Source organism: Durio zibethinus, chromosome 25 (genome assembly GCF_047325235.1).
Source record: "Durio zibethinus cultivar Kanyao isolate XHJ-2024 chromosome 25, ASM4732523v1, whole genome shotgun sequence".
NCBI lineage: Eukaryota > Viridiplantae > Streptophyta > Magnoliopsida > Malvales > Malvaceae > Durio > Durio zibethinus.
Genome location: NC_143186.1, coordinates 10,642,423 through 10,669,336, shown reverse-complemented (window position 1 = coordinate 10,669,336; position 26,914 = coordinate 10,642,423). Strand labels below are relative to the sequence as shown.

At 30.6% G+C, this 26,914-nt stretch overlaps 2 protein-coding genes and 1 pseudogene across 5 annotated transcripts in view; 2 read left to right on the top strand and 1 right to left on the bottom strand.

Moving 5' to 3' along the window:
* Window positions 1-1,077: 1,077 nt before the first annotated feature.
* On the bottom strand, window positions 1,078-6,410 carry LOC111276589 (pfkB-like carbohydrate kinase family protein). The gene is made up of 4 exons (XM_022862342.2): window positions 5,627-6,410; window positions 2,541-2,726; window positions 2,133-2,328; window positions 1,078-1,468 (listed from the first exon to the last, which is right to left on the bottom strand). Exons 1-4 carry the CDS (start codon window positions 6,275-6,277, stop codon window positions 1,377-1,379), a joined length of 1,125 nt encoding a protein of 374 aa, XP_022718077.2. The 5' UTR covers window positions 6,278-6,410; the 3' UTR covers window positions 1,078-1,376.
* Window positions 6,411-11,167: 4,757 nt separating this feature from the next.
* LOC111276591 (peptide methionine sulfoxide reductase B1, chloroplastic-like) overlaps window positions 11,168-26,914 on the top strand; it is a 33,688-nt gene continuing 17,941 nt past the window's right edge. The window contains exons 1-5 of one of the 4 annotated variants that reach the window (XM_089754743.1): window positions 11,168-11,542; window positions 12,612-12,729; window positions 14,677-14,742; window positions 14,838-15,034; window positions 15,123-15,369. In XM_089754743.1, the coding sequence (XP_089610869.1) occupies window positions 11,500-11,542; window positions 12,612-12,729; window positions 14,677-14,742; window positions 14,838-14,946 (336 nt within the window). In that variant the 5' untranslated portion in view covers window positions 11,168-11,499 and the 3' untranslated portion in view covers window positions 14,947-15,034; window positions 15,123-15,369. Of the gene's footprint in view, window positions 11,543-12,611; window positions 12,730-14,676; window positions 14,743-14,818; window positions 15,370-26,914 lie in introns of those variants that run through there. The other 3 variants (XM_089754744.1, XM_089754742.1, XM_089754745.1) reach the window with 3 other exon arrangements.
* LOC111276592 (putative glutathione S-transferase parC) lies at window positions 16,905-20,207 on the top strand (annotated as a pseudogene).

Genomic DNA, 26,914 nt, shown 5'->3' with positions numbered 1-26,914 from the left:
TTTTCTAATTTGTCACATATAAGACTTTTTTTATTTTCCTTTACTCATGATGAGAGCTTATTAAAATAAATTATCTCATATCTAATAAATTTTTAATATATTATAATTTTATATTTAGGCTAGATCATTCACTTACTATCAATTGACTTTAAGCTGAATGCTTAATAAAATGTATAATTAATTGATCACTTTGCAATCACCTTTTTTAATTTTATTTCCACTAAGATAAAATTTTTTTCACTATTCATACAAATTGTATTCTTTCAGATTTTTGTACATGTAAAAGAATAATCTACTAGTTTGATGAAAAACAAAAATGTAAAATTTAATTTTAACTCCAAGTTGAAAAGAAAAAGTGAAATGTTGTAATAAAATTTTTTTACTAGAAAAAGTTGCAAGTAATTAACAGGATTTAAAAAACAAATTTTAGGAGTTGTTCAATATTTGTTTATTAAAAAAGTATCGAAAAATTTATCAATTCTACTAAAAAAAAGTATCTAGAAAAAAATATTAAATACCTAAATTCCTTTTGTTTTTTAATCTTTGAGTGTGTCTATAAACATTCTATTAATAGACTTGTGTCTACCTATAATAATTAAAATCAGCAAAATTAGTACGAATTCAAAAATTCATCTAATTTGTTTTAACATGACTTAATCCAATTTGATAATGAAAATCAACAATATAAACTCATCTAACCCAAATTTTTTATAAAAAAAACCCTGTAGTTAAATTAATTAAATTTTATTCAATCAATTGAATAAAAATTTATATAAACTCGAATAACTCTAAAGTTAAATTCAAAAAATCCAACTTGAAACTATCCAAAATTTCTTTGACCTCACCCCAACCCAACCTAATTGCCACCGCTAGTAACAGCAGCAACAGATATCGGGCAAAGCTAGATTGCTTACAAAAGTAATGGTCTAAAAGCAATACAATAAAAATCGCATTGAAGTTTTATTTTTATTATAAGTACTTCTTCGATATCATCATATGTAGTTGGATCACCACAACATTACCCTGTTCTCCAACGCTTGCTGACAAGGATGAGTAGAAGTCGTTCAAAAAGGCAAATACGGCTTAATACGGTGATAACAAATTACATAATATAAAATGATAGTACAATTTTGTGATAACAGATAAATTGTAATAGTAACAAAATTTAGTATTATTAGCTTTTTATTACATAACATAATAATTAAAAAAAAAAAAACTAATTCGATTATTTGACATAGCATTTTTCCCACCAATTTCATATTTTTCCCCAAACAAAAAAAATTTGTCACTCTCAAAACTCCGGTAAACCAAAATGACCTCTTATGTTTTATTTATAAGGTACATAGCACCCAATAGAAACCAGCGAAAAAAAAAAATCAAACAGAGTGAAGAAGATTCAAAACAGATTTCCTGTCAGGCATGCTAGGAATGGCTCCCTTCACTTGAACACAAAGAGAGGCTGCTGCGGCTGCAAAATTGTTATAACAAAATATATGAGAGGATATATATGTTGCATTAAAAAATCAATTAAGAAAATAAAAAAACATATAAAGCTTTTAACCCTTGTGTGGTGTTAGCTACAAAGATCATATTATGCCATTGTACTATGTTTAGGATCAATCCTCAGTAAAGTTTATAGAAGAAATGTCCTATTTTAGATTTTTTTTTTTGTATAGAGATCAAATCTTGTTCGATGAAATTAAGAGTTCAACACTTTACTAACACGCCACATGTCTGCTGGTTTTTTGTAGAATTATATGAATATACGAATGATTCATAATCCATATCATTACTCATACTAAAATTTACAAAGTCTTCCTTTTAAAGATCCAAGAAATTCCCCTTTTAATTTAATACATTTTCGTTTTTTTTTTTTGTTTTCATTTTTAAGTGACATAGACCCAAGTCATCTAGTATTACGAGGATAATGCGTCGGTAATGGTTGGGATAGCTCAGTTGGTAGAGCAGAGGACTGAAAATCCTCATGTCACCAGTTCAAATCTGGTTCTCGGCGTATGATTAATTTGTATGAGTATTTACTCTACAAATTAATTGATATAGATCGACATAATACATACTTATCTAGCTAGCTATCTGGAGAGTATAGAAAACAGAGAGAGAGTTAGGAATACCAGCAAATCTCAAGCATTCCTCTTTGGACTTCCCCTCTACTAGAGCCACAGCAAAAGATGCAGTAAAAGTATCACCCGCTCCTGTTGTATCCAGAACTTGTGCAGTAGGAATGATAGGTTGTCTAATTGGTTTCTCGCCTTCTACAAATAAAGCAGATCCTTTGGCACCAAGTTTCACAAGAACTTGCTTAACACCCTGAAAGGTATTCACGTTTAAATTGCAGTAAGAACTTGATATTGGCCTAGAGTCTTGTATAATTGCATTGCTCACCAGTGAAGGCCATTTGCTTTAGTTAAAAATGATATGGTCAAACAAAAAAATACAACAGAACCTCTTGTGACATTTTGTGTTAGTTAAAAACTTCAGGATACAACATGTATTCTGGGTTAAATAAATGCCAAACTCACCATTTTATGACATTTTGCAGCCGCTTGACAAATCTGCTCAAAGTTTGCAGTAGGCATTCCAATCAATCGGCCAAGTTCAGATTCATTTGGGCTAAAGATGTCAACAAAATTCAACAGTTCTTGGGGCATTGGTGCATCCATTCCACCAGCATCCATAATTACAGTAACACCTGCACTCCTTGCAGCCTGAAAAATTATGGCACAAAATTATGAAAATTGATGTAAAAGAAAACCTTGCAAGAGAAAAAGAGAGAGAGAAAGTAAATGTTGCCGCCTAAAGTCCATTTCAGGAAAGCAAAAAATAGCAGAGCACCCTTGCATAAAATTAAACTGAGAAATTATACTAATCACCTACCAACAACCAAGTTCATCTTCCAAAAGCAAAAAGAATTCATTTTCAATGGAGAACCCATGACTTTAGCTTTCAGACTGTTAAAGTATAAAGTTTATCTCATCCGGCTGTTGATGCACCAGTCACAATATTAACAATTATCTCTTAAACTCTGAATTGAGGATACTCTAGACAAGTACAGAATCGAGGTAGACTTCTCTTTGCAAACCAGTCACTTTCCTCTTCTAACCAGAGAATCCAAGTCCACAAATACTCAACCATCTCCAAATAACTACGACAATCCCCAATGTCTTCTCTCCCAGAAATAAAGCCTACTGTTGATGTTGCTGTCCCAAAATTCCAACAACTAGATCTTTAATCCATGACTGCTTTGCCAAAAAAACCCACCTTTTCAAACTTATCTCACATTAAATTAAAAAAGCTATGTGACTTAACAATATAAGACCCTAACATCCCATATTTTCCAAAGACATCTTTAACTCATCTTATGTGGTTTTCATAAATCATTGTTGCCTCTTCATCTTAGTACTTAATATTTAAGTTACAATTTGTGTTTCAACTTTTTATTCATATTTGAACTTGAACTGATGACACATACAAGTACCATGGTACTTATTCATGAAAGTACTTTGTTTCCAATGCCAATTGCCACATTGAATATCAGTCAACTAGTTTGTTTGGTTTTTTCCCTTCACCTTTTTGAAATCTAAAATCCCTTAGATAATGGTCCACTAACTTGTCAATGGTTCTTGCCACTATGTATGAGTTTCTCTTAAACCCTCCTCTGTTAGTTCTTTTTTTTCTTTTGGCCAATCTCTTCTTTTAGTTCAGTGCAGCTAACAGATCAGGTTGCCAATTCATCATATGGAAGACCAAATCCATTCACCATAAGAAAACAATCTTGATGTCAAAAGGAATGCTATTAGCACAAGTAATCAATCTATTGCAGACTCTGCATCTTTTAGGTTTCAGTGAAATCTTTCTCAATTTACAATTTAGAGTACATGAGTCTTCTCCAAGGCTTAAATGAGTCAATCATAGCTAGATGGGTGTTAATATCTGAAAAGGATGAATTAGTTCAAAAGAATCCTCCAAAGGATTTATTTTCGTTTCATTAAAGAACATTTTGATGAAATTGTTCACATAGGTGTAAAACCTACACAATCCAGATAGAGTAAAGTTCAACCTGCAGATAATAATTGCAATAACATTTTAATGGCTGCCAAAGTTCAAATATAGGAGAACTTTCATGGGTAGAAATTTATTTGAGATCTGACCACGTATGCAGCCTGCTGGTAAACCAAATAGTTGTATGTTTTACTAAAGAGAAGAAAACCCAACCTAGGTCTGTTTGAAAACAATCTACGAAGTAAGCCCCAAAGAAACTCGTATAAACTAGAACAAAAACATTCAGGCGGAGTAAAATCTATGGCATATGATAGTTGAAGCCTGCGAGCCAAGAAGGGAGCCTTCAATGTGCGATAAAAAAGAATGCTTCCTAGTCTACCCAGAAAACAATCTACTATTTACGCATGAAGACACCCATATAGACTAAAATGGATATGTCAAGGTGGGGCCCTACTAATGCTAACTAACTTTGAATTTCAATAGGCAAATCAAACATTTAGTGTGCTTTTATACATAAATCCCATTCACAGTTACTTCTATTATATTATCACATGCAACAAAACTTTTAGAGGGCATAAAAAATTGTATAACTCAAAGCACTTCAAATATGACTCAGATGTTCAAAACCTCAAAGCTTAGATGGAGCACTCTCTAAGGAACAGGGAAACGCAATAGCTCCAAGTTCAAAATGAACCATGTAGAAGATCCCAGTGGCACAAAATCATAACAAAGGTTCTAAGAGAATGATTTTAAACAGGAAAGAAATAAACAGTGCACCAACTTAAGGATATTGTATTTAAGATGCATAACAACTGCAAGACAAATTAGCTCCTACTTTTGAACTCTTATTTTATATCTAGTTAATGAGATCCACTCTCAGAGGCTTGCAAACAGAAAGTCTTTTGGCATTTCGAAGCCCTGTGATACTTTAGCGATATGCTTGGCAGCAGACAGAGATCATTTAATACATAATCAATTTGCAATCTGAAGTTAAGAATCATCAATTAACTTCTACATTCTTCAAAGTTTTACAATTGACCTAAAGCACAAAGCTAAACCGAAAAGGGCACAAATGTTGCTTTTAATTAGCAAAACTAGCACCACCATGGTATAAGATTCCCTGAGTTAGAATATTACTTTTCACCAGATATAGGCACATCCTTGATATCAGAAAACTACAATCTTGGCATAATATTAGATGAACATATTGATTACTGCTTAAACATATTAATTTAGGATGTTAAGTGACAAAAAAACCAGATTGTTCCAATAAACTAAAACATTATGTAAAAATAAACATAAAGAGGCTACCGAGAAAAAAATTTGTGTAGTTTTATGGTTGCAGCCCTCTAGTTCCTTACTTACACAGTGTGTCTCTCTAGAGCTTAAAAGCATCTGCCCTTTTCCAAATTGTCATATCATTCAGAGGGGTTCTAATTTAGTTAACAAAGTCCGCATTCTATATGTATAAAAGAATATTTTCACAATTAATTTATGAATTCAATTTGGCACCCATAAGTAGAATCATTCGTGCTAAAAGAAAATTTCTATTTGTAAAAGAAAAGACACATAAGCAAAAAATTCAGATATAAAGAAAGGTCCTGACCTTACCAACTTGAATATTAACAGAATCAGGAATTTCCCTCTGAAGCAAAACAATGCCAGCCTTCTTAACAACATCCAAGTCCTGATCAGACAACTTGTCAGGCCAACAACTCATATTAGCACCACCAACAATTATAATAGAATTCTGCCCATCAGACTGCAACATCACCACAGCATGACCAGTATGCACACCACCACCCAAACTCTTCAAATACTCCAAGCGGACCCCAGCATTTCTCAATGCCTCACTTATCAATTTCCCATGTGCATCATCACCTACTTGCCCTACAAAATATGTTGGGTAAGAAAGTTTGGCTCCACAGGTTGCCTGGTTGGCTCCTTTGCCTCCTGCAAGAGTTTGGCCATTTTTGGCTGAAATGGTCTCCCCTTCTTTGGGTAATCTGTCGATTTCCACATAGATATCTGCATTTGCTGAGCCAACTACTACTAAGGGGGGAGGTTGGGTAATTGGGGTTTGGGTGGTTTTGGTTGAGTTTATGGAAAACGAGAGAGGGGGCAGGTTTTGGTTTTTGTGGTTGAATAAGGGAAATGGGATTTGGGTTAAGGATTTAATGGGTTGGGGTGTTTGATTGGTTTGGATTTTGGAGTAGCAATTGAAGTTGTTTGATGGTGAAAACGTGATTCCTTTCATCTTTCTTTCAGTGGTTTGCTGGAAAATTTAGACTTTTTTTCTTCTCCCCTCAAAGTGATAACTGGGATTGAACTGAAGTTGTCAACTCGACCTCAAAGACAAACAGGACTCGGGAGTTTGAGTTCGACTTTCCTTGATCCACGTGCGACTCGCGAAGATTACAAAGGAACTCCAATGTTAAAACAAACGGCCCTTTATGCCATGTATCATTGTTTTGCTACCTAGCTTTTCTTTGAGGGTAAAATGGATTTTCTCCGTAAGGTGCATTTCATAATTGATCACAATTTAAGTTCATACTATCTCATAAGATTCCTTTGATTTATATTTTTGTAATTTATTTTTGTAATTTTATTATTATATAAAAATATTACTCTCTTATCTCAATTAAATTATAACCATTGAATTTTTTGTGGTAAAAAACTTTTTTAAAATAAAAAATTTGCAATCTAAAAATAAAAAAGATATTTACCTACTTGAAATTTGAATTTAATTTTAAATTTAAATGTTATTTTTTAAGATTGATTGGATTTTTATTATATTAAATATTTTAATTAATTAAATCTTATAATATATATTTAAAAATTAATTAATTAAAATTTTTTAAATTATTTTTTAAGTAATTCTCTCAATAGTAAATATAAAAATTAAAATTTAAAAAATTTTGACCATAAAAAATCAAAATGTGACAATTTTTTAAACGAAAAAAAATTAAATAATAAAAACATCAATCATAAAAAAATTTCTTGAAATATACATACAAATTTTATATAAATATGTATTCTTTTATACAAATAAAATATTTTTCTTGTTCAAAATAATAAATTAGTTTTTCTCTCTTGGCCCTTGAGGAATTTAATCAACTTGTTAGTCTTGTCAAATTCTAAAAGTAATTACTAATTTTATCATGAAAGCTTAGATTTTTTTTTTGTTTGACAAATTAAATTCATCTTTATGTTTACTGTTTTACTTTGCATTGACAATTATAAAATAAAAAAGTATTACTAAAAACCTAAAATTTTTTATAAAAAAGAAAAAGAAAATAATAAGTTTGAAATATTTCTCTCCTTTCACGAAAAGACGAAACTGAGAGAATCCAAAAGCTCTTTTTTTCCCCCCTTTTCAAAGGAACCCAAAACTTTATCCTCGAACACTAGAAAACATGCATTAAATATATGAAAAATAAATTAAAAATCCAATCAATAACTAAGAAGAAAAAAAAAAAAGGAAGGGGTTTTGAATTTTTTTTCATTAATTCATTTGATCGGTTAAGTTAAATTTGAAATGAAATATTTAAAATTAAATTGATCAAATTATTCTATTTTATTTTTATTAATCAAACCATATTTAGTAATTTAAAAAATATAATCAATAGAATTTAATTTGATTAATTTTTATGTTTGATGGTGTTATAGCATACATTAAACTTAAATTATATTTTAAATTTTAATTTTTTATTTGTAATTTAAGTAGTTGGGGACTTTTTATTCTGAACATTTTTAGACTTTAAAATTTTAAGCATTTTGAAAAATTTTAATTAAAACAATAAACTTACAAAATGGAAGAGGAAAGGGTTTTATTGTTTTTATATTTCAATTATTAATTCGATTGTTTCAATTATTTTGATTTATTAAATTATATAAAAATCAAAATTTATATTAATTTTTTTTTAATCATTCAAATTCGATAACCAAACTATTAATTAAATTAAATCATGATTAAAATCAAATTACGAATAATCCTATTTATAGATATCATTTTCATATATATTTTTTGTAACATTAAAAAAAGATAAAATACATAAAACAACTTTATATTTGAGGTGGATTTAAAGTGATTTAGGTTTAAAATGTAATACTTAATTATTTTATGATTTATTTCATTATTTTTTTTTTGTCTAAAATCATGACTTTTTTCGTTATTTTCAATTTTTTTATTTTTTTCTCCAATAATTCATTCTTTTTTACTCTATTTATTTAAATCCGGGCAGTATATTGACTTGCCCTGCAGGCTCCAAAATACAGGCCTCTTTCAAATTCTGCCATATATCAGTCAAATGGTAAATGATGTGCTTTCTTCCAAAGGGTTGCCTTAGCATATTATGTTTTTACTAGAAAGGCCCTGGTTAACAGTTTAAGAGTGATTACTAATATGTTTTAATTAGAATGCAGCTCATATACAATTAACCTCGAAATAGTGCTAAAGATCCTTGGCAACCAGTCTAAATGCTCAAATCTTGATCTCAGAGCCCTAATCTTTGAGGTTTTATGATGGTGACGGTAAAAATAAGATTTCTGAACCTTTCGAAGAGAAACGTGCATGAATGAAAGTATTCGGTAATCATTTAATTGTAAAGTACACCTTATGGTGGGGAATGTAAATATGCCAAGCATATTGTCACAGGCCTCACGTTTCTTATTCTTAAACCATATGTTCGTACGGCGCAAAAATTACTCATAGTCAAGTCCATTTTTTTCAAATCCATTTTCACATGGACAGCTTGATATACATCGTTCAAGTCCCACATTAGTGAGCTTTTTCTGGTTTAGACCTTGTACGGTCGCACATTCTTAAATTTGATAGAGAGAAACTCAACTCCCTTCAATATATTAATCCATAATTCTTACAGTGTTTTGAGCACTTATCTCAACATATAGAGTTTAAGGTCCCGAGCACCAACCCTTAAATTCACATAGGTGCGCACAGCCTTGGTTTTATGATAATATTACTTTTTGGCACGGTGAAAATCCAACACCATGTCTGCCTGCATCATACACAAGCTTTTGTATTAAGATTTCGCAGGCATAACACATATACCGGTCAATAGCCAGTTTGAAGTCTCTAGGCTTATCTCATCCCATGCAACTCGATTTTTAGGACCTAAGCCCTCAGTCTTAATTTAGACTACTTACACATATGATTGATACCTAACATCATGCTAGTTTCGCATTGGAGACTTGGATGTGCTACCCTAGCTGCAGCACCCCTTTATCAATTGGCTGCAAGGGTCTGCAATGTGCTTGCCTGCTAGCCTACTCATCTCTTAGGCTTGATCGTGCCCTTCCTATGTAAATACCATCTTGTAATCCTTCCAACTCAAAGAAGGGAAACAGAAGAATATAGTGAATGTTACCGCTTAACTCCATGGCTGAAAGCAAATGTGTGATATAAGGCTCACTGGCCCTAACTTCCCTAAGTTTACCATGACTCAAGGAGATATTGTGCCACACTCGTGACTTTACAATGCCTGGCCACCTAGACACCATATGTGCCTAAGAGTAGCTCACTTCAGACTAGTTAGGCCCATGCTTGCTCGCTAGCTAAGGGGGTAGTGGAGAGTTGACACCAATCATCTCTCTATAAAAAGTATAAGAGATTTTCTAGGTTCCCAACCAAAAATTATAAGATTGTCTAAAATAGAGATACTTTTTTCTCTAATTATCTCAGGGCTTTTCTTCAACTAACTTAGGGCCCTTTGACTTTCCTTTTGATCATCATAATTCTTTGATTTTACTCGTTGCTCCACTAATCCACTCGAGAATGCCTGCACACAACTTTGACCGACAACATCTGACTGGCTAACCGGCTCTAAGGTGCTTGCTCACTACCTTGCACTTACCTACTTATCTTGGGGCCAAGGACTCACACTGCCCATACAAAATATCAGCAACATGTTCCCATGCTCAAAATACTTGCACACAGCTTAGATCGATGGCATTTGATTGGCTACCCGGTTCGTGGGTGCTCGCCCACAATTCGAACTTACTTACGCATCTTGCAACCTAGGGTTCACATTGCTCACACATTATATCAACAATATATTCCCGTACTTAAAATGTCTACATATATGCTCTATGACTACCGTCTCGTCAACTTGGTCTCAATCGTTGCTTAGCTCAAGATCAATCATGGCAGAATCAAGACACACTAAGACCTGACCATAACACATATCGTGCTTCCCCCTATAGGAGCATAGATCGAGGAGGAAGATAAATAACCTCCCTAGAAAGCTCAGTGCATTTGTCGGGGTTTTCAAACTTTCATGTCACTTGTTGAGGAGATTTTAGAATCCATGAACCTGCTGTATATCTTCTGAACTCACATAATGCAAGGCCCTGCTATTGAAAGGCTGAAAATTAATCGTTCAAATGCTGACTGAGTTTCTATGCGTGGAGACGAGCGCACCCCAGGTGGGTATTCATTAACCTGTAAGGAAATGACCGATCTTCAGTCTTGCTTATAGAACATCACCATCCTCCAAGCTCTATGTCTATAACCATGACATAGTATTAGGGTTTTCTTTCTTTCAAATAAAAATATGAAACTTTTGGTATAATTACATAACAGAGTAAACATGTATGTCTAATTTAAGGAGTAGAAGAAGAGGATGGAAACCTGCTACTACATACTGTCAATTGGTCGAAAGCCAAATTCACGGGAATGTCTGTAAATAATGAAACCCTCGAGTATGATGAAAGAAACAAATGACAGAAGTGTACCAAAATATTGTTTTGCATCAACATTCCTAATCTGTAACATGGAAAAGGATATATATATGGAGTTAGATGGCTATATGAATTTCCATAGTTCTTATATTAACCAGCAAATTACAAGATCATAAAGCAATCTATACCGGTATCACGAGGTTAAAATCAGCTATTCGACGAACCAAAGCTCTGTAAAATAACCCAAACAGTTAATATTTTGAAAAAAAATAATTAAATAAATTATAAAATAATTAAATATCATATTTTAAATCTTAAAATTCACTTTAAATCATTCCCAAATTATATAAAGTGATTTTATGTAATTTATTTTTAAAAAATTAATTTTGAGATAGCGTATAAACGACAATAATAAATCACACAATCTATATAACTTCAAGGGTGAGGGAACGAGTGATGTACGTGGGCAGTTCCGGAGCCTCTTCTTGCAACTCTTTCACGGCAGTCATTACCATTTCCTACTCAAAATTAAACCACCAATCATCTTCCTTAGCTGAACGGTTGAGATGCCCTTTATAATTTAGCTTTATTATTATTTTAAAACATAAAAAATGTCAACAATTTTGACTGTTTGAAAATCCGTGTTACAAGTTGTTAAGCTATGGCCATTAACAGTTTAAGAGCTTATATTCCTTGGAAAACCCAATCTAATTTCAGTCCCAAATCCAAGGCTTTTGGTGTTCTTAACATACCCAGAGAGTTTACTTCTCAGTTCGATCAATGGGTTCTTCTGCTTCTTCTCAGAAACCAGACAACGTTCAAGGTATTTACTATTTTCTTTTATTTCGGTATGAACAAAAATTTGGTGAATTAATTGTTGTAAGATGGTAAATTATTATAAATTCATTTATTTCCTTCTTGCCTTTTCCGGAAGTTTACCTGTTTGATATGATACTGTTTTTTGTAACTATATTTTCTCGGGGATGATTCGGATTTTTAAGCAACAGTTAGGGGAACTATGGTTCCTAGAAGGATATGTTTCTTTTGGTTCTATAGGTGAAATTTAATGTGTCAGTGATAAGTTTTAGTTCAAAGTTAATCCTGGTTGATATTTAGGATTTCTATCAGCACCTGTACTTGGTGTGGATCTTCCATAAAGAAGCGTGGGCGTTTGGCTGCATCCTGCCTATGTGATGTGTCAAGCATCTTTGGTTTTGGGTATGCAGAGTATCTGTTCTAGTGATAGGACTTTTTATGCCTCTGGATGTTTTGGGAATTGGAAATGTTCTTTTGTTGTTGGGCTGAAAATATAGTGGTAGTGGTGGAGCTGTTGTTTATGTTTTTTGAATAGTACTTACAGTCTGAAGTTTAGTAAATTATCTTCCTTTCCTTATTGGTTTGGGTTCAATCTGGGGCCTAGTTCCACCTCTCTGACTTCATTATAAGCCGGAAATATTAGAGCATAACTTAGTTTTTCGAATTCCATCAGGATTCAAGATACATTATTTGGTAAATTTTATAGATGTCATCCACGGTTTTCTACCTAAAATCCTTCTTGCAATATACTGTTTCTACTGTAAAGATTGCCAGAATTTGATTCCTGGCAAATGAAGGAGTAAAGGAGACAAACTTTTGTGGATGGGTATTTAGTTAGAGGGCAATTTTGACATGATCATACAACATTGCAACGTTTTTTTTTTTTTTTTAATTTTTTATATATCTTCAACAGTAAAAAAGCTAATATAATCTTAAATCACCTTTTCTGGGGCTTTTTTTGGATGAATGTATTCTTATTATTTCCTTTTAAAATCCTGCATTGTTATTTTTCATTTCTTATTAACAATCTGAATCGGTTTTGCCTCGTATGATATTTGATTGTTTGTCCTGTGTAGAGACGGGTGCAGGCATGGTTGACATTGCTTCTTTATGTGATGAACAATGGAAGAAGAAGCTTACACCTGAACAATTTTACGTTACTCGACAAAAAGGGACTGAGAGATTTTTTACTGGGTATTTTCTGTTCATATAAACTTTACTGCTTTTTCGGGTTTAACTTCTGAAAATGCTTTTTTCTTTGTAAGATAATGGTTTTAACTATTTTCTAAGGATTCCACTAGTCTGAGAGATTATGGTTTCTGCATTTTTTCTTTTCTGAGCTAGTGAGAATTTCTTCCTAGTACTAATCTATTTGACAGCCCATTTTTAGGTCTTCTGAAAATTTGTTTTAGTTGTCCCACCTATGCACGTATCCTAATTTAATTAGAACATGTATGTCAGAATCTAAACTCTCCCACTTTTCTCTCATTTGATGAATGACTTCAATCTTTTAATGATGTTAATCCTTCGTCTCTCGCTACAAAGTGGGTGGTAAACACTACTATATTGTGCACACACATGCATGTGAGCATTTTTCCTATTGTTGGTGCAAATTAATTGGAGTACTGGAGAGTTTGTTTCTAAACTTCATCTCCTTTGAATATGAAGATTTCATCGTATGTAGTTCAGCTGACTTGGTTATTAAGCTGCTTTTGACTTCACTGGTGATTTATACTTTGGAAAGAAATTGAGGAAGTCAGACTTCAAAAACATATTATGCATGAGCAACCTTCCAATTTCTGTTCATACTTTATTATGATTTATGTGGTTATCACTTATGATAGTTACTTTTTAGTTAGAGTTATGAAGTAAAAAAACACAATATCAGCCAAAATCATATTTCATCAAAACAAAAGGATAAGATATAAAACCACTTCAAATGCAATAAATTCATACAAGAGCAAAATCAAGCATTTTATTATACATGAAAGTTGAATTTTTATTTTTTAAGCCTTCAGTAAATTGTTTGCTTTTGTATCCAACACATTCTTTAGACATTTTGCTTCTGGAAACAAAAATTAAGGACCAAAAGTGGTGGTGAATGGAGCCAAATTTATTTTTGGCCTCCCAAAAGTTTTCACTTTTAGCAAGGGATCTATTTACAATGCAATTCTGGAGATATCATCTGCTGTCATGTAGCCGTGAACATACAGACATTGTATAATGGGGCCTCTGAACTCAAAATTGTTCTGTATGGTATCTAAACCTTAAAAATTTTGTGCATTTTAGTTGGATAACTGATAGGATTGATAAATGTGCTAAGTAGATAGATGGGTTTGTTAACTACAGAACAGTAGAAAGTATATTTTATTAAACACTATATGTAAGCATTTGGATGGCATATGACGCCCATGTGGACTGGTTAACTACAGAACGGTAGACAGTATATTTTATTAAACACTATATGTAAGCATGTGGATGGCATGTGACGCCCATGTGGACTGGAAACTTGCCTGGATTAGAACTCATATTTCACATGCCTGATGGATATATTCATGCGATTAAATATCTGCTTGAGCTCTAATTTTATTGTATTCTGCAACATACGACCTGACACCTAGTGTGTAATTTCTTTTAGCTAACAAGTATGACTAGCTCTTCTATAATTAACAAGAAGAGAAGTCACTACTGTTAGCAATTCTGCCATCCCTGTGTGCATATAACCATTTTTAAGGATCTTGTTACTCATTGATTTTTAGTGTAGGGGTCATCTATAACTTCATTTCTTTTATTATCACATGAAAACCTATCGAGTCACAATCTAACGAACCTGCATTATCCACACTTATTATCAAACATGTAAAAATCATTTAGGCTCTCTTCGATAAGTGCTTTTGCTTTTTTACTTTTTGCTATTTGTCCTTTGTTTTCAGTTTTTTTTTTTTCACTTTGTATTGAAGAAAACAAAAGGCAAATAACAAAAGCACAAACCAAATGGAGCCTTAAATTGGAGGTGCTAAAATACTTGGTGGATGTAACATGATTGTTTTCAATCCTTACATGCATTGAACTAACTACTATTGAAATAATCTTCATTCTTCTACGGCTAATTTATTCTGTTTGCACCTTTTTTATGTGCAGAGAATACTGGAACACAAAAACACCTGGAGCTTATCATTGCATATGTTGTTATAGGCCTCTTTTTGAGTAAGTCTTTTGATTTTGTTAGGAATTTCCGAGAACTAAAATCAATTGAACCTACAACATTCCAAACACTTAGCAGTCGCGATCCTCTCCTCCAGATCATTGACTAAATTTGACAGTGGAACTGGTTGGTCATCATATTATCAGCCTATAGGAAACAATGTGAAGTCAAAATTAGACCTGTCAATAACTTTTATGCCCCGCTAAGAAGTTCGTGTGCTGCTTCCAATGCTCATCTTGGCCATGTCTTTGATGATGGTCCTCCACCTACAGGAAAGCGATATTGTATGAATAGGTAAAAAATTTCTTTTAATGCCAGGTTGTATCTTATGTTATGCAATTTATTCTTTATGGACTTCATCTGAACTATGGTTATTTTGCAGCGCTTCCCTTAAACTGAAACCCTAGTAAGAAATACTACTAAGCTTGCAGTTGCAGAGCACAGATGAGACACATGTGATTGCAAAAAATGAAATAATATTTTCACTGACTTTGGTGTATCATGTTCAATTAATTAGGCGTGATAATAAATCCTTGTAGTTTTGTAGTAATCATGTAAGCCTGGTGGCGCAAAGGCATGATAAAATGGGAGGATCTGCTTCTCTTTTATGAAGTACCTAATTCTTTTTCTTTTTTTTTTTTTTGTAAAATTTATATGCAATCAAGCTTTTACAATTATAAAAAAGTTACGATAAAAATACCCTAAAATGAGTGACTTAATTAATTTGACTAAAATTATTTTTTAATCCTTTAAAACATAATCACTTGAAAGTAGGCTAATGATTTTGATATGCATATATACCTGCTTTAAAACGTAGATGGTTGAAGGAGAGAGAAAATCAGAGATATTTATTTCTCTTCATACTCAACTATTGCTCTTGTGGCTGTTCTGAGGTTGTATAAGACAAGTTAAAGATTATTTTATTTTATTAATATCTTGAAGATAAAACATCTGTTTCAAGGTGGATCCAAGTAATATCAGTTAAATAATAATATACTATGAAAAAATTTATAATTAATAACACATTAAATTAAAAGTATATTTTAAAACAATATTTTAGCTAACTTTAGTCCTCGTTTATAGGCATCGGTTACTCAAATTTTTATTGAAGAAATGTTAGATGATATAAACAAAAGATTACAAAAAAAAAAAAGAGGTTTGCTAATGAGAACAATACAAACATTTTTTTAATAAAATTTTACTAACGAGTGTTTTTATGTATTTATAAAATTAATTAACATATTATTTACAATATTTTTTATATTATATATAATAATTATTGCAATAATTTTAATGTATTCAAAAAAATTTTCATACCATGAAAATCTTAAAGAATGCCTTAGAAAATGGTTTAGCAAAATCTTAATGGAAAAAACTTCAAAAAATGTCATAAGCTGTGATGATCAGATATAAAGTATAAATAAATAAACTTTTTTTAAAATTTAAGATTAAAATAATAGAAAGTTCATAAATTTTATTATTTTATTTGAATAAATTTTTATATTTTTATTAAACTTAAATAAATTTTTAACCTTTATTTTATATTTAAATAAATTTTAAAAATCTAATTTAATTTAAATGAAATCTTATCATTTAATTTGTATTTAAATAAATAAATTTTTAATATAAACTAATTTTTTATTAAAAATAAATAAAATAAAAATTTATTTAAAAATAATAAAAATATAAAATTTTATCTAAATAAAATAGTAAAATTTAAAAACTCTTTTAATATTTAAATCAAAATTTAATTGACATACGATAAAAAGTTAATAAAAGAAAAAGAAAAACCAAGTGAAAAATGTAATAGCTAAGTCAAAATGTCTGGTAGATGACGCATAACAATAATCTCATTTCTTATCTGAAAAGAAATGTGTCAGTAACACATATATATAAAAAATGAAAAAATAGTTTTTTGATCTTGTGATGTAAGTAATGGCATATAATCGAGACTCCGAGAATTATTAAAAGAAGGTCCTAGAATAAATCTTGAGAGTCATAAAAAGACACCAACACCCTTTAAAACTTTTTGTTTATAAAGACACTTTGACAAACTCTTCAGTTTCAGACATAGAAAAAGAGAACCAAAACTCACCAAGGTTTTTTTTTTTTTTTAAAAAAAATTAAATTTTGAGTTGAGTTTCAATTTTTGATTGTTTAGTTTATGAGAATGTCGGAGGAAATTGTTTTGTTAGATTTTTGGCCAAGTCTATTTGGGATGAGAGTGAGGATTGCTTTGGCTGATAAAGGAATAAAATACAAGGAAGAAGATTTGAGGAACAAGAGTGATTTGCTTTTACAAATGAAACCTGTTCACGAGAAAATGTAGGAGATCATGACAGTTCTTATACAATTTATTAGACAAAAAAACCTCGAGCCAATTACATCAGTGAAAGTAAAATTAAATGATTAATCAATCACATAAAAATAATAATTTAATATGATTTAACTTAATTGATTTACGTAAATAGATGAAAAATAAAATACATTAATTATAGAGAATTACAAACATATAATTCATATTAAGTACTCATAATTAATACTCATAGATCTTTTCAATCTCTTCTAATTTTATGAAATATTTTTAACTTAAACAAACATATATCTATATGCATCCATGTACCATACTTATATAGATCATTTCAATCTCCTATTTATGCCTATGCACCATACCTATATGAATACTCTCAGTCTTCTCTAATTCATTCACAAACATTTAAATATACACATCTATAAGATGTAAATCCTCAATAATCCTATGTGATGTCTATCTCATAAAACTCTATAACTTTCTTACATCTTTTTCTCATATCTAACTCTATAAAGACTTCATATATTTATAAGCATACAAACTTGCTTATTAAAAATCAATTTTCTTTTAAAATTCTTCTTCTGTAAATTTTTTGTTCATCAAGTAATATCTAATCAATCTCAAATAAATCTGTTATAGAATTTGAGTTATTATTCATAACAATCTCTATATTAACTCAAATTCCATCAATCATCAATCTTTATAGCAAACATGTTTGGCTTAACCTACAATGAAAATCTCGTAATTATCTTCTCTGTATGTCTTCACACTTAATGTAAATTGATTTTTAAAACACAAACTCGAATTTCTTCCGTAAGTCGAGCTTATCTGGATTTGCCTATTTTCATAGCTTGCACCATATTTTGATACTACTTGTTGGGGATCATGACATCTTTGATACCATTTGTTAAGCAAAAAAATCTCAAATCTAATCACACAAATAGAAGTAAAATCAAATGATCAATCAACCACACAAAAGACAACAATATAACGTAGTCGGCTTAATCGACTTACGTCCAAGGATGAGAAATAAGATCTACTAGTTATAGAGAATTATAAACATACAATCCATATTAAGCACTTATAATTAATACCCATAAATCCTCTTAATCTCTTATGTAGTATTCTCAATATAAACAAACACATACCCATGTGCATACCTATGTAGACCTTTTTAATCTCCTCTAATCCACTCATAAACATTCAATAATATACACCCATAATATGTAAATTCCCAATATTATGGGGTATCTATCCCATAAAACTCTAAATTCTTTTATATTTTTTTAATATCTAATTCTGTAAAGACTTCATCTATTTATAAGCATACAAAATTACCTATTAAGAATTTTTTTCCTTTAAAATTTTTTTTTCTGCAAGTCTTTTTATTCATCAAATAATATTTAATCAATTTTAAATAAATCTATTATAAAATTTGAGTTACTATTCTTAATAAAAAATTCATGTTTTTATCCATAATTATAAACCTGTTTGTGAGTCACTTATCTAGGTTTAGTACATTAATAAAGTTTGGCATAATAAATATCCTTTTCTTCCTTATAATCTTTACCAAAGAGCTATTTCTAGAGTTTGGGTTGATTTTGTTGACAAAAAGGTACTTTCTTTCTTTCTTTTTACTACTTTTTCTAAGTATAAGTTTTCTTTGATTTAGTCAAACTGACTTTGAATTTTGGAGGGTTTTTTTTTTATATAATATATATAAATATAAACAGTAATTGTTAAGCAAAGTGCCAGATGATAACTTTGGTCAATAGACTGATTTGATTTGAGATACTTTGTGTTTCATTTTTTTTTTTTTTGGTAATTTTGATAATTAGATGCCTAATCAAGTCAAGTTATGGTGAATAATATTTTTTTGGTATAATCGATATTGAATCAAGCAATGAGAGATAACATTCATTCATTTTCATAAATCTCATCTCACTTGTATCAAAATATACCAAGTTAAAAACTTAGAGCTTTACTCGATTAATTTTTTTTATCTCTTTTCCCATCTTAGATTGGGATTTTTTTGCCAAAAAAAAAACTCCAAATCTCTAAAATAAAATCCTAAACTCTAATCATAGAGATGTTTCCTTGGCGAGAATTCTATCTAGCTTGCTCGAGCTTCATTCAGGTCAACTTCTTATTTATGCAATCTATAGCTTGGTTAAGAACTTGAAAATGATTAATTTGTTTTTATTAATCATTTTATCTAATTAACACAATTGATTTAGAAAGTTTGTTGCTATTGGTTTAATATATTAAGCTCATTCGGAAATAAGTCAACTAATGTGATAACTTTCTAAATGATATTGATTAATTGGCTCACTATTTTCAAACCTTTTCTAGTTGTGATATTGTTTATCTTGTCACTATCGAAAATTAGATCTGATAACAGTGATGATAGTTGATTGAGACTGGAGACTGCATATAAATAGTTTGTATTCCTCCAATCTTCAATGGAGACAGGAGGAAATGATTAATTATTGATTACCTTGACCATTTAGGGAGAACTCCATCACTTAGTTGTTTTTTTTTTTTTAATTCTTAGGACTCAGGATTTTAATCCTTATTATCTGGATGTTGTACCTAAATTATTGTTTGATAAAAATGCAGGTATATGATCTTGGGAGGAAAATATGGGCAACCAAGGGAGAAGAGCAGGCAAATGCAAAAAAAGAATTTCTTGAGAGCCTGAAGCTATTGGAAGGAGAGCTTGAAAACAAGCCTTATTTTGGTGGAGAAAATCTTGGTTAGTAGATATTGTTTTTGTCCCATTTTATAGCTGGTTTTATGCCTATGAGAAGTGTGGCAACTTCAGTATCGAAGCAGAGTGCCCCAAACTGATTGCATGGGCTAAAAGGTGTATGGAAAAGGAAGGTGTATCCAAGTCTCTTCCTGATCAAGAAAAAGTTTGCGGCTTTGTTTTGCAGTTGAAAAGACTCTTTGAAACTGAGTGAAATTGTGGATCCAACTACGTCTAATTACCATGTTTTATGGTTGGTTTGAATAAATGGGCATTTAGTTGTGGCTAGTTGTTTTGTGTTGTTCGGGTGAATGGATTTTTTTTTTTTTTTCTGTTGTGAAAGATAGTTAGAGCACTTAGATGAGCTGGAGGTTGTGATTTGAAATTTGGAGTTACTAAAAAGTAATATATTTCATATATAAGTATGTTTTACCTGCTGTTCATTGTGCACATGTTCTTTGTGTAATTTGAGTGCTTTTCTCAACTTGGCTATCCATGTTGACCACAAAAAATTTTGGCCTACTTTGACAAGAACATCAATGAATTATCATTGATGTCATTTTTTTTTATTGTAATTAAGAATGTTTTCCTAATTTGAACTAAAAAAATTGCAGGTCATCATTTTTGTAAATTTGTTTAATGCATACTTAATTAAATTTTAGAGGGGATGAAATCAAAATAATTTTCAATCGATGTCTAATTAAAGGTTTTTCAAAAAGTTTACATCTTGGGTTTTTTTGTAATATTTTTAACATCAATACTGATGTAATCATTATATCAGTGCATTAAATAATAAATAATACGAGAATCTTATACGACTCTGATTATAAATGAAACTATACAGCATTTTCAGATTTTCAGGTTCAACTTCTGAAAATACTTTGTTTTTTGTAAGATAATGGTTTAAACTATGTTCTAAGGATTCCACTAGTCTGAGAGATTGCATTTTCTGCGTATTTTCTTTTCCGAGCTACCAAAACTTTCACATCTTTCTTATAAATTACTGTCCGCATTAATTGTATATATTTTTAATTTTAGATTCAAATTATTGAATAACATATTATATCAGTAATTTACAAAGAAATAAGTAATTTTAGATTCAAAATGTTGAATATGAGAATATATATTAATATTATTATATCAATACCAAGAAATAAGTAATAAAATTAACATAAATATTATAACCCAAGTTGTAAGTTACGGGGTCTTGCAATAACTGTACCATTTCATAAAAAATTAATAATGCATCCTTTCCTGTCATATTTTTTTTTATAAATATTATTTTATTTTAATTCAAAATTGTACACATGGGATGGATCGGGCTTGAACCTTACACCTGAGTCAGTTGTCAGCGTCTTTCATAGGCTAGCATGGCAAAAGTCCAACCAATGCAACATCAACGTTCAAACGGGCTTTTTCTCACCAATATAAGACAGCTACGCATACTCTCCCCCCACTCCCAACAAAAAATATCGTATATATATATATATGAACAAGAAATGGGTTATCATTCAACTATCATGAAAGTAAGTGTTAACAAATATACACGAACGTTTGAAGAGCTACTGACAAATCCATTTGACATTACAAGAAAATAGCATATTAACGGTAGTTTTGTAACGGATTTTCATTTACAAACATTACTAATTTTCGTATTTTTATAAAATTTAAGGTGTTTATTATCAAAACGTCACTAAATATTCAAATAGCGACGTTTTTACTTATAAACGTCACTAAAAACAAAAACTAACGGTATTTATCAACTAAAACGCATTAAATAATTTTTTCGAAAAAATTAGAGTGATTATTAAAGGCATTTTTATGCAGAAAACGTATTAAATAATCATCTCATAAAAAATAGAAGCAATTATTGAAGGTATTTTCTACTGAAAATACATTCAATAATTTCCCTAAAAATTGTAAAAAATTATTAAAGGTATTTTTTGACAAAAAACGCCTTTAAGAATCTTTTTTCATTTTTTATAAGGGGAGTTTCATTTTTTATAAGAGGATTATTAAAGGTGTTTTGTACAAAAAACGCCTTTAATAATCCTCTCTAATTTTTTATAAGGGATTATTGAAGGCGTTTAGGCAAAAAACACCTTGAATAATCTGCTCATAAAAAATAAAAGTGATTATTGAAGGTGTTTCTATAAAAAAAAGCCTTCAATAATTTTCTTAAAAAATTATAGAAGATTATTAAAGGCGTTTTTAGTTAAGAACGCCTTCAATAAATCTCTTTGTTGATAAATTTATTAAAAATGGAATAGCATTGTTGGTTGAGTATAAAGTCATTAACTATAAGTTTGTAGGTTCGATTCTTTTCTATAGTATTTTATGGATTTTTTAAGGGATTATTGAAGGCGTTTCTGGCTAGAAACGCCTTTAATAATCTTTCAAAAAACTTAAAAAATGCTGAAGAGACGAATTGAACTTACAACCTTATGACTAACAACCATATGTTCTAATTGATAATGCTACTCCATTTTTGACAGATTAATTGACAAAAAGATTTATTGAAGGCGTTTTTGGTCAAAAACACCTTCAATAATCGTTTCTATTTTTTATGAGCAGATTATTCAAGGCGTTTTTTGCTTGAACGCCTTCAATAATCTCTTATAAAAAATTGCAAGAGATTATTAAAGGCGTTTTATGCATAAAACACCTTCAATAATCCCCTCATAACAAATTAAGGCGTTTTTGCATAAGTGGTGTTTTATGCATAAAACACCTTCAATAATCCCCTTATTGAAGGCGTTTTTTAGTCAAAAAATGATAGGCCTAAAATTTTTTTCCAAAATTTAAACCCTTTATTTCTTCTTTGTAATTTCCTTTCTTTCCCCAGCTTTTTTCTTGAAAAAAAATGGTGAAAAAGAAAATTCAAATCAAGAAGATTGACAACGTAGTAACGGGGCAAGTGACTTTCTGAAAGAGGAGATAAGGACTTTTCAAGAAAGTTCATAAGCTTTCCACTCTTTGCGATGCTGAGATAGCTCTTCTAATCTTTTCACCACTGGAAAAGTGCTTTGAGTACTCCAACACAAGGTTGCTCTCACTTATCTCATATCTACATGTGAATGCTTTGCCTTGATTCCTGCTCTATCTCTGCTGGTTTCATATAGAAATCTTTGCATGCTGTTTGATTTAATGCGTTGAATGTATTTGGGTGAGTGTGAGAGGAAGTGAGAAACGTAATTATTTTGAAAGAAAATCTTTTGAATCAAGAGAACTGTATAAAAGTATAAATTCATGATAACTGAATGTACTTGAATATTGTATTCTATTACAAAAAGAACTTCTTTTAATAATTTATCAGAAGTTGAGGGGTTTTGGGGTGGGATGCCATGGTTTCACATGAATATCTTTATGATATTTGTTGATGCTTATTCGTACTTTCCTGAACCTTGTTTAAGCCATATTTTATGACTAATCAGCTGTCTTATAAGAAGTTTATTCTTTCCATATATCTTTTCTGGTGCAACTTAGAGCACAAACTGATATTTTACCTTTCATTTTGCTTATTAGAACTTGATTTGCTGTCATTTTCATTTTCTCTCCAATCAAATAGCTTTTAATTTCAGTTTTCTTAATTAAATCTTGTTAGTACACGCCTTTTGAATGTTCTTTAAGATTTTCATAATGAAATTTACAAATTCTCATGATTTCCTTTTCAAATTCTGTAAATTTCACGTTGAACTCAAATCTGGTTTCAAAATCGCACACTTGACCTATCTTCAGTCTTTTGATCAAAATTTAGTGAATTCTACCTTGATTTATTTTAAATTTTTTTCCTAGATTCCTAGTTCATGAGGCTATAATCCATTAAAAATTCAGCCTTAAATTCCATCTGTACATGTACAGTTAAATCTTCAAATTTAAGGCTGAATCCAAAAGGCAGAAATGATCCATGCATGAGAACTTGATGAATGATGATCCTCTCTCCTTCTAGTTATTCAATTTGATTCTCTCATACCTTACATTCTTAATTTTACATGTTTACTCATTATTTTTTAATTGATTGCATTTATTTTCATGCATTCATTTGGTGTTTGGATGGATTTAGTTGTTAATGCTCTATTTTTCTTTGTTTTAAGTATCACTTTAGTTACTAGTTCATTAAGCTGGTTTTTCTCTATTTTGCTGCCATTTTCTTGTTGAATTTTATAGCAAACTTGATTGATGAATTGTAGTAGTTGAAAGGTGCATACTGTAGACCTATTAACTTGGATTGGTCCTTTATACTTTTTCCAATTACTTTCTAATTATTCCATGATACAGTTTTTGCTGCTGCTAAGTCTAAAAAAGCATTGATCTCTATAGACACAGTTGTACCATCAGTTCAAGGTACAACATAGTTAATTTATCCATTACACAATTTGTATTTCCCTCTTAAAACTCTGTTACGTGGTCATTTTATTTTGAAACATTGGTTTATTTCCCTTTTGAAGCATTTGAATCCATTTATTTCTATGAATTTATTTACGAGCTGAAAATATGATTTGAAATAGTTTATCTAATAAACTTCATGGAATAAAATAATCTTTATCTTTTTCCACTGCAATCAAACATGAACTTGATTGAAAATCTATCTCTTAGCCTTTCATATATTCTCCTTCCCTCAAATTATATGGCACTGCATTTCAAGTCTAGCAATTTCATAATGATATATGCAAAGTGGAAGAACTATGATTATGAAAGGCATTTTCATTCAATGCACTCAGAGAATGAGTGTACATCCTTTTGCCTTGTGTATTTATCTTAATCATTGGCCAAAAAATATATCTTAGTTTGTTGCTTTGGTTAAATCTGTTTCTTTGTTATTTCTGCATGTATGTAGCAATGAAATCTTGTATATCTTTCTTGATTTTATCTTGCATTACAAATTTTATGGTACTTTTTATAGCTTACCCAATGACATTTTTCAATCAGGATGGAACATGAAGTTCTGGCGAAGATAAATGAAATGTACTATGATGCCTTTCTATCACCACATTTTGAGGTTCCTGAAAAAATGTTCTCTTTAGCAATGAAAGCCAAAAGGAGGAATGGGTGTTGTAGGCTCCATTCAAAGCAAGTGCGACTCTTTCCATGGAGTCCGTTATGGGCAAGAGGAAAACAAATGCAAAGTGGAATGTTATTGTATGTATTAAATTTTGTGTTACATGTATATTGGAACAAATTATATATTTAGATATTTAATATTTATAATATTCAGTTTATGAATTTAAATTCATTTTAATTTCTTTTAACAATTTTTATTTAATTATAATAAATATTAAAAGAAAATTAAAAAAATAAAATTTTTTATTTAGCGGTATTTGTATTTAAAAATGCCATTAAATACTGAATTTAGTGACGTTTGTATTAGAAAACACCATTAAATTTAGTGGCATTTTTACTACAAATGTTGCTATTTTTAATATTTAGCGGTATTTTAAAACACAAACGCCGTTAAATTAGCAGCATTTTTTTATACAAACTCCACCAATTTAACGGTATTTTTATGATAAAAACGTCACTAAATTAACGGCGTCTCAAAGATACAAATGCCACTAATATAGCGATATTTTTTCAGATCAAGCGTTGTTAATATAACAACGTTTTCCAGATACAAACGCCACTAATATGCATTATATGAGCTCTACACCCAGGTTTCATCTCTCTTACGAGGGTATAAAGTACCTACATTCTCATGAAATGATATTCTCTACAATGGCTAGTAAAATACTCTCTCTCAAATTGAATCTTTTCCATTGGTAGCCTTTGTTGGACAAGGATTTGGGGGCTTTACTAGTTTGTGATAGACAATGATATAAGGAACAATTTGGAAACCTATAGAGTCAATCCCAAACCACATGTAGTGAACTGTAATGGACTTAACCATAGGTAGATTCAGGTCCTTATGTAGAAATGATCCAAAATTAGGTCATATACTTTTGTTACATGTGATTTGTGCACTAAGATGTTTATCTTTTTCTTTTTTCATATTGAATGCTAACTCTATTTTTATTTGTTACTTTCTGTTTGCAAGAGTCATATTTAGGTTCATAGTTATTTTATTTATTTATTTGTTTATTTGTTTGATTATCTATTTTCATTCATTTTGATACATCTCATTCATTCATAAAGCATCATCATTCATGTAATGCATCTATCATAATATTGCATAATACATAAATCTTTTGTTTTATCAGGGGTAGCAATTTAAAAGAAATGGGTGATTAATTAAAAGCGCGAATCTAGGTGTTAGAACTCATCCAAGAAAAATTGAGGCATAATCTATAAAAAGTGAAAATAAACTTACCAAGCTAGTGGAAAGGGTTTAAAATCTTGAAACGGTCCATTCTCACATGTCCTTATCAATTCATGTGTACATTAAACAACCAATTTTCCAAGATCAAAAAGTCTCTTACAATACTGATGCTAGTCCAAGTCATGTTAGTGCATCTGATGACCTAATAAAAGATTAAGTAAGAAAAGAGATAAGGCTTTCTAACTTTGTGCCAACCCCACAGATTGGCTCATACCCAAATCTTTATCCTTAACCTCAACAACCCTTTTTGGTACCTTAAACAAAACGTGCTTCCATTCAACCTCCACAGATTGACCCAAACCTATACTATAGCCCAATTATGAATAATGTTTATTAGCCTATCTAGTAATCAAATTTTTCAATGAAACCTTAGCCCTATATACCCATTTCAACTCTAAGACCCACACCCATAAGTCCACTAATGGCTCAACCTAAGAAATCATTGAGTAAGAAAAAAATGAAAGCCATCATTAATCGAATTCCTATGAACTACAGTGACCTATTCGCATTACTTCTCTAAAACCATTTGATCATACTAGTTCCTTTAAAGCCATTAAAACTTTCTTATCCTAAGTGACATGATGCTGAGGCTCAGTGTGATTATCACTTTAAAAATACTGGCCATCGATAGAAAATTGCCTTGCCTTCAAACATAAGGTGCAATATTTGATTAAAATTAACTTGTTGAGTTTTAAGAAAAATGAAAAGCCTGAGATTGTTGAGAGGTCATTGCCTAATCAAAATAATTGAAGAACTTATTCATGGCAGTACCATGATATTGAAGTTGTATATAGGACCAGG